At 33.9% G+C, this 14,722-nt stretch overlaps 1 protein-coding gene and 1 pseudogene across 2 annotated transcripts in view; both read right to left on the bottom strand.

Moving 5' to 3' along the window:
* LOC145276857 (nuclear pore complex protein Nup205-like) overlaps positions 1 to 13,607 on the bottom strand; it is a 393,804-nt gene extending 380,197 nt beyond the window's left edge. Inside the window, exon 1 of the mRNA XM_080128250.1 lies at positions 13,550 to 13,607. Coding sequence (XP_079984376.1) covers positions 13,550 to 13,592 — 43 coding nt within the window. The 5' untranslated portion in view covers positions 13,593 to 13,607. The remainder of the gene's footprint in view (positions 1 to 13,549) is intronic.
* LOC145276860 (soma ferritin pseudogene) lies at positions 12,104 to 13,140 on the bottom strand (annotated as a pseudogene). The gene has a single exon (XR_013868043.1). The product of XR_013868043.1 is annotated as a soma ferritin pseudogene (transcript).
* Positions 13,608 to 14,722: the final 1,115 nt, after the last annotated feature.

Below are 14,722 nucleotides of genomic sequence, written 5' to 3'. Positions count from 1 at the left end.
TTTTTATCTTCAATAGATTTTAACCTGATCTGTAAAAAAGCTTTGCGCAAATCGCCCGAAAACACATATTTTTCTTTTCGGAAAGCTAGTAGAATATCTAGCAACAATGCAGTCATGTTAACACCCGAATAAGCAGCGTCGTTAATCGAAATGCTACCTTTACGTTTCAACGAACAATTGAAAACAGGGCGGATTTTTGTAGTTATTCCCAGACCTTCTTTAATTACTGGCCGATGGGGAATCCATTTATAATTCTCATAAGTTCCATGGGGAACGGAGAAAGGTTCGATAATTCCGCAGTCTTCGTATTCTTTGAAGACCTGTATATAATCGTTATACAGTCCTTTTCCTTCCAAGGACTGGGCCACACTATGCATTATTCGCAGTGAAGGCACATAATTGGACTCCACTTTGAGAAGCTTGTCATGCTCCCAAGGCAGCTCGACGTAATATTTTCCTTCCTTGAGAACTATAGCCTCTTCGAAGGCAATTATTTTTTCTTTATCAATTGAAGACAACTGGTTGGCATCCTTGATGCCTATGGAGTCCAGAGAAAAAAACTTTTCTACTCCACGTTCAACAGCAGGACCGTCAAAAAAAGGTTGCAGTACATCCTCGTAAGATGCTACTGGCTTTAATACACTATCAATTAAATATGACAGACACATAGGGAGTGTTTTAATAACTTGATCGGCTGGCAATTTTTCCACAGCCTTATCATTTTTGTTTAAAATCTTGACCCCTCACCGAAGGGAATGATATAATTGGGAAGTTTCCAAGCGGAACCTCCCAAGCACTTAATTAAACTGAGATTATGGATTCTAGGAATAAGATCCAGGCTAATGATACCGAGAATGTTAGAACCGTTTAGTTCAGAATAACCAGGGCAAAACTTATACCCTTTTTCAGTTAAATTCGACGTAATCTCATCGAACCTGTTTACGTTAAATTTCAATTTCAAATTTTCAGCAAACAATGCAGAATGATAAAAAGGACGCTGATGTCCCAATTTAATAGACACTTCCAGCTCTGAAAGATGTAAGGACTTATTCCCCACAAGGGTATTGACGGACATTTGTACCGTCTCAGGATTTCGATTACAGTTGTGAATCAACCGGTCCAGAATTATTTTAGAGAAAAAGGATTTTTGGCTACCCATATCTATCAGACAGAAAAAATAAACCGGGTGCCCTTTAACCTTCATAGATATCTTGAGTACAGGACTAATACTCTTGTCCTGATCCACCACGAAAGTATGTCCCACAAAGGACCTAGAGCCTTTAGGACACATTAAGGAATAATGTTTTTTTAGACCACAATTACTGCAATGGAAGAGGAACCCCTTAACCCCCCTGCAACTGGACTCTGAGTGCTCACCGAGGCACCGGAGACATAATCTTAATTCTTTCGCTCAAATAATTTTCGATTCTGAATTTGGAAATTTAGAACAAACTCTTGTCAGGTGACCATCAACTTGACACAATTTACAAAATTTATTTTCGCCATTTTTGACGAAAGACTTAGAGTTATTATTACTCTGAAAGGACTTGATTTGTTTTGGCTCCGAATTCTTCGCCACGAGGGTTCCAGCATTCAACGAACCCGACATGTCTGACGGGAAATTTTCCCGCCTTGACGCATTTAAAGGCGACGCCATTATTATGTCTATAACGTCAAACATATACGTTAAAATAGACTTTAAAGAAGGAAACCGTTCACAGGATTTATTAATTATTTCTCTGCGAACACTGTTCGGAAATTTAGCGAACAGAATATGAGCTATTAATCTTCCTGAGGTGGATTTATCTGTAAAAAAATCCGTGCCAAAGGAATTATCCATCTCCGTCAGTTCTAGTTTGACACGCTGGAGGAGGATTCTGATATCCCTCAAAGACGCATAATGCTCTGGTTGCGGAATAATGTCATCGAATATTTTGTTCATAATTGCTGAAGGATTTAAATATTTTTCCTTCAGACACTCCAAAGCTGCGTCGTAATTCTCAGGAATCACATCAAACCTAGAAATAATATTAAACGCCTCTCCTGATAATTTGGATCTTAGCAATAATAATTTATCTGCACTTTTCATGTTCGCAGTACAGAATTCAAATTTCCTTAGGAACCCACGGAATTCAAACTTATTGGGAGTTGGATCCCCACTAAAGGGGGGGCACTCCAACTCCATTTCCATGGGAACAATATCCCTTGATTTCTCAACCTCCGGCTGGAGCTCAGCCAGTCTGTCGTGGACTCCCACCTTAAACATTTTGAAGTCACTACAGATATTTAGTCTTTCCCCATCTGGGGACCTCAAAATTAACTGATCTAATAAATCGTCCACTTCAGACAACCGTTTCTCGATGTCGGAAGAAAAATTATTTATACAACGCCCACCTCCTCTCTCGTTCATCCAATCCAAAGAAGCCGTTATACGAAACTTCTTAGCCTCTATTCAACCAAGGAGATTTGAATTTGCCATGTTCGAAGGACACAACTCGAGAAAAAAAAATGGCCGTTCCCACGTGGGGAAATAAAAGCAAAGGGCGCAAAAAAGATTCTCCAACGAGAACCAACTATTATCTGAAGGGGGTTACGTCAACAAAATTCGAAACTCTCAATGAACAAGGAATCTAAACCCATAAGGAAAGTTCAGACCGACATTACAACACATTTCAACAATGAATCAATTATAAATTCAAGAATTAATATATAATTGCTTTCCATACATTATTTAAACGATTACAATTATCGTAAAATATTTGAAAGGTATTTTTTTTTTTTACGAATTAAAACTTCAGTTTACAATTTACATGAAATAATATTTATTTTCAATGAATAAGTTCTTTTATGGACCATTACAATTTAATATAAGAATGAATATTCAATATATTATTTTTTTTCAAAGCACATGGTCTTTTAAGGACCATTACAAATTAAATATAAAAATTAATATTAAATATTATTTTTTTAAAGGCGACACAATGAAAGGAAAAAATCCAAAATAATGTGGAGGGGGGGGGAATCGAAATTTTATGCAATAAGAACGTTATTACTCATAAGAAAAAAAAATTGGAGGGGGGGATTTCTTTTGCAATAAAAACCGTGTAAGAATTTCTCTTACTCGTTTTCTCAGATGCTGGTTGAATTCGGACGCTCGTAGAAGTGGTTGAGGGTTCTTCGAAATCCTTCCAGACTGGTCAAATAAGAACAACGCACATTGCGATTGATGTTCCATAATAAAGGATGCCTTCCAGCGGGCAATGATGATGAATGTAATTAGTCCATAAACATTTTTGCCTCAGGCTTGTATCCGCATTTAAGTGAGCGGAGATAACAAAAAGAATAGAACCCTGCCTTAGTTCATTTGGCACGGAGCGAGACACCACGCGTCTGTTTTGCTCGACACGGAATGAAAATCTGTTTGAAGAAACACAATATTCCCACCAATTCCTGAATCCTCCGCAGCAACTGAAACAATGCAATTTCATTGGTCAAAATCTAATAAAATTGGAACAATCTAGCAGTTATCGCCCTTGCATTCTGAAATATAGTAATCATTAGTAATGAAAATTTGGTAAATTTGATAACTTATATGAAACGGCTCATCAAGAACTTATTTACGTTAGACTTGAAGACAACCATATTGTAGTCAGCCGGAAAGTAGGAAAACGGAAGACAATTCCACAGGCGTGCAGTTCTAAGAAAGAAGCTATGTTCATGGAATCTACGTTTAGGTTTAGGCACAGATAAAGAGTGGGGGGAATTATTGATAGTGTTTACAGCTAGACGAGTGTTTCTTGTGAAAGTTTCGCGAGGGGGGACCATAGATTGAAGCTCAGTCGAACACTTTCCATGAAAATAACGATACATCAGAGACAAACTCGCAGCATCTCTTCTGTGAGATAGAGGTTGCAAGGAAGAGAAAAGGACATCTCCTACGAAGTCTATTTTGAACTCTATCAAGGCAGGCCAAGTCCTTTCTAGCAGCTCTTGCCCAGATGTGGCAACAGTATTCCATCCTTGGACGTACCTGACTCTTATATAGATAGAGAATAGCATCAGCAGTGAGATATCTACTGGATCAATAGAAAGATCCCACCATTTTTCCAGCGGCCTTGGCAACAGTTTTGATGTACGTGTTCCATTTAAGATCAGGAGTAATGGTCAAGCCAAGAAGCTTGTCAAAACTTGAGGCCTCCTGAAGACGAGAGCCATTCATTTCAATTGATGCCAGATGTGGATCAGAATGTTGATGATGTAAAGAGCAAAACTTGGTTTTAGATTCATTAAAAGTAACCAGCCACTCCTTACCCCATTGTACTACGTGCTCAAGATCAGAGGAGAGAGAATTGGAGAGAACTTGGTCGTTTACTGTCTTAGATGTGCTACCACAAATGGTAGTGTCATCAGCATAAATGTCTACAAATGATGTAAGGATGTGATTTGGAAGATCATTAATGTAGATCAGGAAAAGAGTTGGGCCCAGGATGGACCCCTCAACTACTACTCTTATGAACCTATCAGAAAGAAATGATTTAATAATTGAGAAGACATTTCCAGCTATACCATAGCTAGAGATCTTATGAAGTAAACCTTTATGCCATACCCTATCAAAGGCCTTAGATATGTCAAGAGCAATTGCCCTAGAAAGGTTGCCTCTGTCGAGAGATTTGCTAATCCTATGAGATATAACTGTAAGCACATCTGCTGTAGATCTAGCAGAACAGAAACTATATTGAGTGTCACTAAGAAGGTTATTTTTGTTGAGATGGTTGATTACTTCTGTATTTAACACAGATTCCAGCAACTTACTCATGATGCACAGGAGACTTATTGGCCTGTACTGAGAGGGGGATGAGCGATCACCTGAATTCTTAAATACAGGGCATACTGATGAAATTTTCCAGGGAGATGGGAAACTATTCTCCTTAAGACAACGTTTAAACAGTTTTGTAAGTATGGGCGCTAGTTCAGGTTGAAGTTTTTTGAGTACTATAATTGGAATATCGTCAGGGCCAGTTGCTTTACTGGAATCAAGGTTTTTGATTAGCTTGGCAACATCACGTACAGATATATGTATATCAAATAGCGTGTTTTCTGATACAGGAGGAAATATTGGGGGTTGGCGGCCTTGATCGCAAAGAGTAGAATTAGCTGCAAAGTTCTTGACAAAGAGTTTGGCTTTGTCTGATGCTGACGAGATTACCTCAGGTCCATTGATAATAGTTGGGATGGAGCACACGCTTCTGTTCAGGATTCTGTTTGCTATTTGCCAAAACTGGTGGGAACCAAGCCGCTGCTCAGCTACTTTGGACTTAACAGATTGAGAATACAACTCTCTTGCATTCTTTATTACTTTCTTACAATGGTTGCTGGCAGTCCTGAAAGTGGCTTTAGTTTCCATACATGTATTACGTTGGAAACAGTGGAAAAAGTGATTTCTGTGCGCAATGGCAGCAGCACATTCTGGAGAGAACCATGGCTGGCTGTAAGGTTTTTGCTGAAACTTTTTCGAGGGTATGAAACGGTCAATACCTACAATTAACCATTCCGTCAAGTCTAATACTATAGAGGACACATCCTTTTTAAACATGGAATGCAGAGGTAGATCAGATATAAATGTATGGAAGATATCCCAGTCCGCCTTAGTATATCGATATACTGTACGATGGAGAGGTACGTCTGGGGACTTATTACATTTCATTTTTATCTTAATTGATACAACAGAGTGGTCGGAAGATCCAAGAGGCGACAGAACAGAAACTGAACATAGTTCAGGGCAAGTTGTGAGAAAAATGTCTAGTAGGCTCGCATACTGGCCGTCATTGTCGGGCACACGGGTGGGTTCCTGAACAATCTGAGTGAGGTCATAGGCAATGGAGAAATCATGACAGAACCTCCCCTCATCATCGGTCTTGTTTGAGTGGGTCAACCATTCGACGTTGTGAACATTGAAGTCTCCACATACATGAATGTTAGCTGAAGGATAAGCAGATAGGACTTGTTCAATTTTCTCAGATATGCTTTGAAAGATAGTAACTCCGCTGTTATGGGGGCGATAGAGAGTAAATATAAATGCCGTAGTGTGAGCTAAAGCGACTCTATCTTCCTAATTTCTATTTGCCTAAAAGTGCAAGAGGGCCAGTTTTTCATGAAACATTTTTTTTTTTAATTAAAAACAGAAAATGAAATGACATATTCATAATGATTTACACTGGGCGAGCGCCATTTGAAAACCAAACCATTTATTGTATGAAAATTTAGCAAAATATAATCGAAAAAACATTGAAAATTTTGCGTAAAAAAAAAATAATTTTAATAAAACAATTTTGATTGCTTCTACACTTTATTGCCTAAATTGGAGACGCCATTTTATTTCACGCAGCTGCTGTCCAAATGCAAGGGAACTACCATTATTTTAAACTATCGCCGAAGCATGAAATAAATAACAAAAAAAAATTAAAGTGGAGAACGATTACTTTCGGAAAGGGAAAGAATAAATTAACCTAAAATTAACATTTATTACTTCCAGAAATGTGGTAAAACCGACATTACTGGAGAAAATGAATCTTGACAATATGGTTGAATCCAAGTTTAGCGTTACAAATTCCAGTGAATCCCCCCCCCCATCTCTTTGTAAGGAATGGTTATTTTTTTAAACAAAAAATACTGTTTAGCGCAAAATAATTCGTTTAGCAATAGTGCCGACCCTCAAAAAATCCTCTGAAATTTGTAACGCTAAACTTGGATTCAACCGATAATATTACTCAAGAAGATTTTTTTTTTACAGATAATATCATCAGGATGATAGACTTTCTGCATGTTTACAATTATTTATCTGTTCGAAAAAAAACAAAAAACAACTATATTATAAAAATCCAATGTTGCTTTCACTACAAAATTGTTTTATTAAAATTACATTTTTGGGTTTGTATTACTGTACACATAGATTCGAAAAAATTGTCAAAAAACAAATATATAACAAATGAATGTTATCAAAGGCAAGATAAGTTACTTTTCTACCAAACTGAATAAAAACACAAAAAATATATCCAATGTAACATGTTTATTCAGTTCGAAAACCATAGTGTTTACCGATGTATCGGAACATTCAAGATGGCGTCTGATTCTCTCTATAACACGGTAAGTTTAGAAAAAGGTGTTATAAATAAAAAAAACGGATAAAATACTGTTAAAAACTTGCTCAATATATGTTACCATGACATAGGTTGACATATATTCGTCGGGTTTTTAATAGTATTTTGTATAGTATTTTATTTATAACATCTTTTCCCAAACTTACCGTGTTAAAGAGGGTGTGAGACGCCATCTTGAATTTTCCAATACATCGGTAAACACTATGTTTTTTCGAGCTGAATAAACATGTTACATTGAATAAAAACACAAAAAATATATCCAGTTTGGCAGAAAAGTAACTTATCTTGCCTTTGATAACATTTATTTGTTATATATTTGTTTTTTGACAACTTTTTCGAATCTATGTGTACAGTAATACAAACCCACATTTTCTTACGCAAACTTTTCAATAAATGTTTTTACAGGTGCCGGGAAAACTCGTCCCGGAAATCTCGTCTCGGGAAAACTCGTCTCGGGAAAACTCGTCTCCGGAAAACTCGTCCCCTTTCGCTAGGTAGGAAAACTGGTCCCTTATTGAAGAAATATCGATTGAAAACACATTTTATGATCGTTCTTGAAGGAGATATTGTTTTTTAAAATAAACTATAGCCCCCATCCCCCATAATATTTTTAAAAAAATATTTTTACTTGTTTAATGTTTTTTTTGTGTTTTTAATAAAAGCGTTTATTATGTTCATAAACGAGACAGCATATTTTTTTTTATATTAATATAAAAAGAATTTACTTATATACTGTTGTTTATAAAAGGGTAAAATCGATTTTTCTACCTCGCCGACTATGTTGTTTATTTAATTTATTTGGAATCGTTTATTTGGTAAAGAAAAAAAAAACAGAAAACAAACAAAAAACATGTCAGTCGAGTGTTACGGGAGAACGAGAAATAATGCCCGGTATATCACATCTTAGGGGGTCTTGATAATCGCTAAAAAATAGAAAATTAAAGAAATTACTGAGGGAGATTTGGTTTTAAAAAGAAAATAATAAATTTTAATATTTTTTCAAATATAATTTAGAGAGAGGGGGGGGGGTAAAAACTATGAATTTAGGAAAACTCGTCTCCGGAAAACTCGTCTCCGGAAAACTCGTCTCAGGAAAACTCGTCCCCTTTCGCTAGGTAGGAAAACTGGTCCCTTATTGAATAAATATCGATTGAAAACACATTTTATGATCGTTCTTGAAGGAGATATTGTTTTTTAAAATAAACTATAGCCCCCCCCCCCCCCATATTTTTTTTTAAAAATATTTTTACTTGTTTAATTTTTTTTTTTTTTTTAATAAAATCGATTTCTAAGTGTCCGTTTTCTACCTAACTGGCTAAGTTCTTAGTGGTTTCACTTATTTTAAAGCGTTTATTATGTTCATACAAAGTTAATTACACATTTTTTTTTGTTCTTATTTTAACGATGTTTTTTGGAGTCATAAAAACAATAAAAAAAAAAAAAACCCAAAAATTAAAAAACAGGGAGCGATTATTCTTCGTTACGCTTTTGGTTTTGTTTTTTAATTATGATAGTTTTTTGTTGTTATGTTTTTGTTTTCTGTCATACCAAATGCACTCATGCGTTATTTAAAATTATGATTTTATCAATTATCAACATTTATTGTCGTCCTGTCAAATTTTGCAAAAATTAACTAATAAATTAAAAGCGAAATATTTTTTTGGCGCGAGCCCATGTACTAACAATCTCTCGTTAACTCATTTTTAATTTTTACCTCAAAATTCTAAAATCAATCATTAAGAGAGAAAGTAATCACTAACTTAATTTATTAATCAATTTTATTGAAAACTCCGCTATCGTTTATCAAGAATCTTTTTAATTTACTTTTTTGTTGGTTGCTTTTCGAAGGGAGATATAGGTTTTATCCCCCCCCCTCTCTCTCTAAATTATATTTGAAAAAATATTAAAATATATTATTTTCTTTTTAAAACCAAATCTCCCTCAGTAATTTCTTTAATTTTCTATTTTTTAGCGATTATCAAGACCCCCTAAGATGTGATACCGGGCATTATTTCTCGTTCTCCTGTAACACTCGACCGACATGTTTTTTGTTTGTTTTCTGTTTTTTTTTTTCTTTACCAAATAAACGATTCCAAATAAATTAAATAAACAACATAGTCGGCGAGGTAGAAAAATCGATTTCACCTTTTTATAAACAACAGTATATAAGTAAATTCTTTTTATATTAATATAAAAAAAAAGAATTTAGGAAAACTCGTCTCCGGAAAACTCGTCTCGGGAAAACTCGTCTCCTTTCGCTAGGTAGGAAAACTGGTCCCTTATTGAATAAATATCGATTGAAAACACATTTTATGATCGTTCTTGAAGGAGATATTGCTTTTTAAAATAGACTATAGCCCCCCCCCATAATATTTAAAAAAAATATTTTTATTTGTTTAATGTTTTTTTTTTTTTTCTACCTAACTGGCTAAGTTCTTAGTGGTTTCACTTATTTTAAAGCGTTTATTATGTTCATACAAAGTTAATTAAAAAATTTTTTTGTTCTTATTTTAACGATGTTTTTTGGAGTCATAAAAATAATAATAAAAAAACAAAACAAAAAAATTAAAAACTGGGAGCATTACTTTTTTGTTTTGGTTTTTTAATTATGATAGTTTTTTGTTGTTATGTTTTCGTTTTCTCTCATACCAAATGCAATGCACTCATGCGTTATTTAAAATTATAATTCTATCAATTATCAACATTTATTGTCGTCCTGTCAAATTTTGCAAAAATTAACTAATAAATCAAAAGCGAAATATTTTTTCGGCTATAGTCTATTTTAAAAAGCAATATCTCCTTCAAGAACGATCATAAAATGTGTTTTCAATCGATATTTATTCAATACGGGACCAGTTTTCCTACCTAGCGAAAGGGGACGAGTTTTCCCGAGACGAGTTTTCCCGGGACGAGTTTTCCTAAAATCGTTCTTGGGTGCATACGATGGCAGGCAGAGGGTATATAATTTTTTTTTTTTTTTCTCTCTCTCTCTGTTTCTTTCCAGTTTAAATTCAAGTTTCACGATACTTTTTTTTTTTTATTTGTAAGGTGGAAGTACAGAATAGTTACAAAACACCCTCACCTCATCATCACTAGAAATGTTTTTAAAAATAATAACGTTATCATTTCAGAACGGCACCAAAATACCTAAGTACCCAAATTTTCATTTAATTGGTCAATGTTTTTAATTTTAAATTATAAAAAATATATTTAATAATTTTAAAACTCCATCTTGCATTATTTTTTTTAAAAGTGGTTAATTTTAATTAAATTTAATCACATGATTACATTTTCAATTTTAAAGTTTGTGAAAGATGTAAGTAACAAAAACGCTTCTGCCGGTGTCGACCTTTATTCGAGAATATTTGTACAGCTAAATGGCAAATCTGCCAAAGATATTTAGTAGTAGTGATGTTGAACATCACTGATGTTTAGCCAACGCGAGAAATACGAACTTAGAAAGAAAAAAAAAAAAATTATTTTTCATTAAATTGTTAGGTGAAAGAATAGTTAGTACTAGTGCAGTTTCGCCAACGCGAGAAATACGAACTTAAGAAAAAAAACCCCAAAAAATAAAATATTTTTTCATTAAATTGTTAGGTGAAAGAAGGGTTCGTATACTCGTGCCAAAACTACACAAGTAGCAAAACGTGGTAATCGTGAAGAAAGAGAGAGCCTGTTTCCTCGGTTTGACTATAGGTGGCGTTACTCAACTGTCTGTCCACCCCGTTACGAAAGCACAAAATGTATATAATGCCACCCTTGAAATAAAAATAAATGTTTTGGTTATATTTTAATTTTAAACGTTTTTTTTTGTTTTGTTTTTTTGCAAACATATTTAAGTTTCATTATTTTTTTTTCAAACATGTTTACGTTTTTTTTTTTTTTGCAAACATATAAGTTTTATTTTTTTCAAACATTTACGTTTTGATGCTTGTTTATTTTCAAACATTTACGTTTTTGTTTTTTTTTGCAAGCATAAACTAAATGTTTTTGCTATATTTTTGCAAGCATAAACTAAATGTTTTTGCTATATTTTTCTTTTAAACATATTTACAACCGTTTTTCCGCGAGTATTTTTTACGCTCTTATGATTAAAAAAAAAAAAAAAAAAAAAAAAATCGTTTTTTTTTTTTAAATCTTTTTTTATGGACCCCTCCCTTTTTTTCTTACTTTTCTGCACTTATTTTACCTTTTCCGCGAGTAGCTATATATATATATATATATATATATATATTTGAAAAAGGATATTGTAAAACCTGAATCTTACTTGAAACTACAATTTAAAAATAGCGCGGTACAATAAGTGCATAAGCAAACTTTTCAAAAAGAAAAATATTTCAAAAATATTTAGTTTATGCTTGCAAAAAACTTAAATGTTTGAAAAAAAAAAAAAACAAGCCACGTAAATGTTTGGAAAAATAAAACTTAAATATGTTTGCAAAAACAAAAAAAAAACGTAAATATGTTTGAGGAAAAAAACCCAAACTTAAATATGTTTGCAAAAAGAAAAAAAAAAAAACATGTTTAAAATTAAAATATAACAAAAACATTTATTTTTATTTCACGGGTGGCACATTTTGTGCTTCCGTAGCTGGGTGGACAGACAGTAACGCCACCTATAGTCAAACGGAGGAAACAGGCTCTGTCTTTCTTCACGATTACCCAAAACGTGTTATGTTTTTGTTCTAATTTGTCATATTTAAGAAAGGACCATTAAAAATGTTTTGGTAACAATTCGTTAATTCATTCAAATATGTAAAATGAAAACAAATACACATATGCCCCTAACTTCCGGTCACGTGTCAGAGGGAGCGTTAATTACTTTCAGTGTCAAGCGCATAGGTCGTCCGCTGAGGCTCTGAGCTGTATATTTTTAGCAAGTTTTAAAAAGTGGCAGGATTGTCAACCTCCGCCACTTATCTTTTAAAAATAAAGCATATTAGTCAGGTTAATATATCTTTTTTTTTTATTCCAAATATATTTTTGAGATAAACTGTTAAGTAATAAAAAAAAAAAAAACGTTGAATAATTCATTACGTTCCAATTTTTTTTTTTTTTTAAAGAACGTTAATAATCGTTCATAAATGTAAAAGTTTGCATTTGTTTATGAAAATGTTTGCGCTTGGGAATGCGAACAGATGACATTTTTCTACGACTGGAGGTCTTCATCGTATAAATATTCGCCGAGATTTCCATTCAACTGCTTTAACTTTGTGATATGACAGGAAATAGTTTTGATGTTATTCACTTGAGTTTTCAAATATTTCTTCTTCAAAAACCCTACGATCTGAGGATCTCCGACAGATTTTCCACATGAAGCAACATTTAACAAACATTGATTAATATTTTTCTCCACTTGAAGGGCCTCTTCCATACCATCAAGTCCAGAATTCCAGGATTGGGTATTCGGTTCTGGAATTTGTTGAAGTAGAATTCGACCTCCGCGTTTATTTTGGTAGGTTTGCATATCATTGACTTGACTTTTATGTTCTTCTGATAGCTTTTTGAAAAATGCACTGAAACCTGCCAATCCTACATCATCCCTGTCGAAGTAAATGGCAACACATTTATCAATGTAGACGGCTTGTAAGAGGAGATTGATGCAATGATTCAATCCAGCTTCACAATCCAAGTGAAAATGTTGTCTTGCATGCGACATGTTAGATCTTATTTAGCTGAGCAGTAAAAAGTAAACAAAACAAAAAAAACAAAATGGCGCAATCGTAACATAAACGGAAGTGCAGTACATTATTTCCTGTCAAACGACTGCTGGAAAAACGTAATCTAATATATAAAACTCACTGGTTCTATGTGTGCGTGTCTGTCTCCGTTTTTCAATTTGTATCTCCTAGAACAACAATAGCTCAAAAGATTGCATTTTTGGTGCAGCATTTTTAATTGATTAAAACAATTGTTAAGGGATTCAAAAAAAAAGGGGTTCAAACTAGAAATAAATGACAACTTGACGCGCATAACGTCGTTCTGCGCATACGCATGATCTGCAACATATTTATTTATTTAGTAAATTTGCAAACACATGAAAGCAGTTGTCCGTTTGGCGCAGTGGGCAGTGCTTAACGTCATCGATTACTAACACCAGTGTGTCTTATTCGAGCTCCACCATATCTTTTGAGAAAACTTAAAAAAAATTAGCATTTTTAAGCTGTAAGCAACAAACAAGTCCATCTATTGCTTAATAATATAAATATATAAATCGCTTAAATAATTCGTGCAAAAGAGGAACAAGTAATTTATTTTAAAGACAAAAAAAAAAAAAAATTTACACAAAATAAATGTACAAAATAAATTTAACAATGCATACTTGTCCATATGCGATTTTCAAAAAAACTTCTTTTTAACACATAAAAGGAAAAGAATATATTACTCACAGTTTGAGTTTTCACGCTTTTTTTTATAATAAGCAGACGACATTTTCTTTTTTTAACAGCATAAGACTTTCTGTGCTTTTAAAGCAAATAAGCTCTACAATATTGCAAGAAACAATTTCTTTCATGGAGAGTTCTTTTTTTTCTCTAAAAATTTGTAGAAAAGTCTATAGAAAAAAGTTCATTGGTTTCTTTTTCTTTTATTCTTCTTCTTTTGTAATCTTGCCAGACAGCGGAAATTTTATGGAAAAACAAATTCAGAGGCATCTTTTTCTCGGGAAAAATTTGGTTATAAATCTGAAAAGGAAATAGCTGAAAAAAAGAGCCTTGTGGGGGTCGTCAGGCCTTTTTAGGAACTAACTTCCTCCACAAATAAATAAAAAAGAAGACTTACATGCAAAACAAACGGAGGTTTATTCACAGAAACCAACCATTAACAAATAAAATATAATTCTCTTTATAATGAGTTCAGAAGTCTCTTTTAAGTGTCCGTATAAAAAAAGGAGAATGTCTTTTTTTGTTGAACTGTTCATATGTTAAAACATGTTAAGAGAGGCAATAGGTAATGTTCGCCTGTGAAATTGTATGACGCGCGCGGAGCGGTGAAAATGGAAGAGTGATAGTAACACGCGTGGAACGTCCGAATGAGAATGCAGTTGAGAGAGAGATTTGATGTTTGTATGTGCTTAAATACTATTTGGACCGGCTCCCAGCGAGCTTAAAAGGAAAAGTTTAGGAAAATGTCCTTGGAGAAATCCCATTGAACGGAAACATCACATGGGGTGCTCTGTACTACGTCCGCTCGTTTTGAGTCGATTTAATATATAAGGCCACGCCGGAATTTGCGTGGGAGTTATTTTTTATTTTTCACGCGCCAACATAATCATAATCATACTGCGCGCCTAAATTGTATTTATTTTTATAACAATTTTTAATCCGAATCTTAACCGTGTCAACTGGCACAATACTCCCCCCCAGATTGAAAAAAAAAAAAAAATTTTTTCAATATGTAATGTATTCCTTGAAATGTTTCGGCCAGTGGACTTTCCTACCTGTTTTTGTCGTAGGTTTGATGTTCCCGTCATTTTCTGCTGGACTCCCATGTTCTAAGGAAATTTGTTCTGGTGGGGAAATTGTCTGAGGGTATTCCTCAATGTATCCTGGTTTAATTCGGTC

This window comes from Euprymna scolopes, chromosome 5, assembly GCF_053919585.1.
Source record: "Euprymna scolopes isolate OS-2025 chromosome 5, ASM5391958v1, whole genome shotgun sequence".
NCBI classification, from domain to species: Eukaryota; Metazoa; Mollusca; class Cephalopoda; order Sepiida; family Sepiolidae; genus Euprymna; species Euprymna scolopes.
Note: the sequence above shows the minus strand (reverse complement) of the source record. Positions and strands in the feature narration are given on the sequence as shown.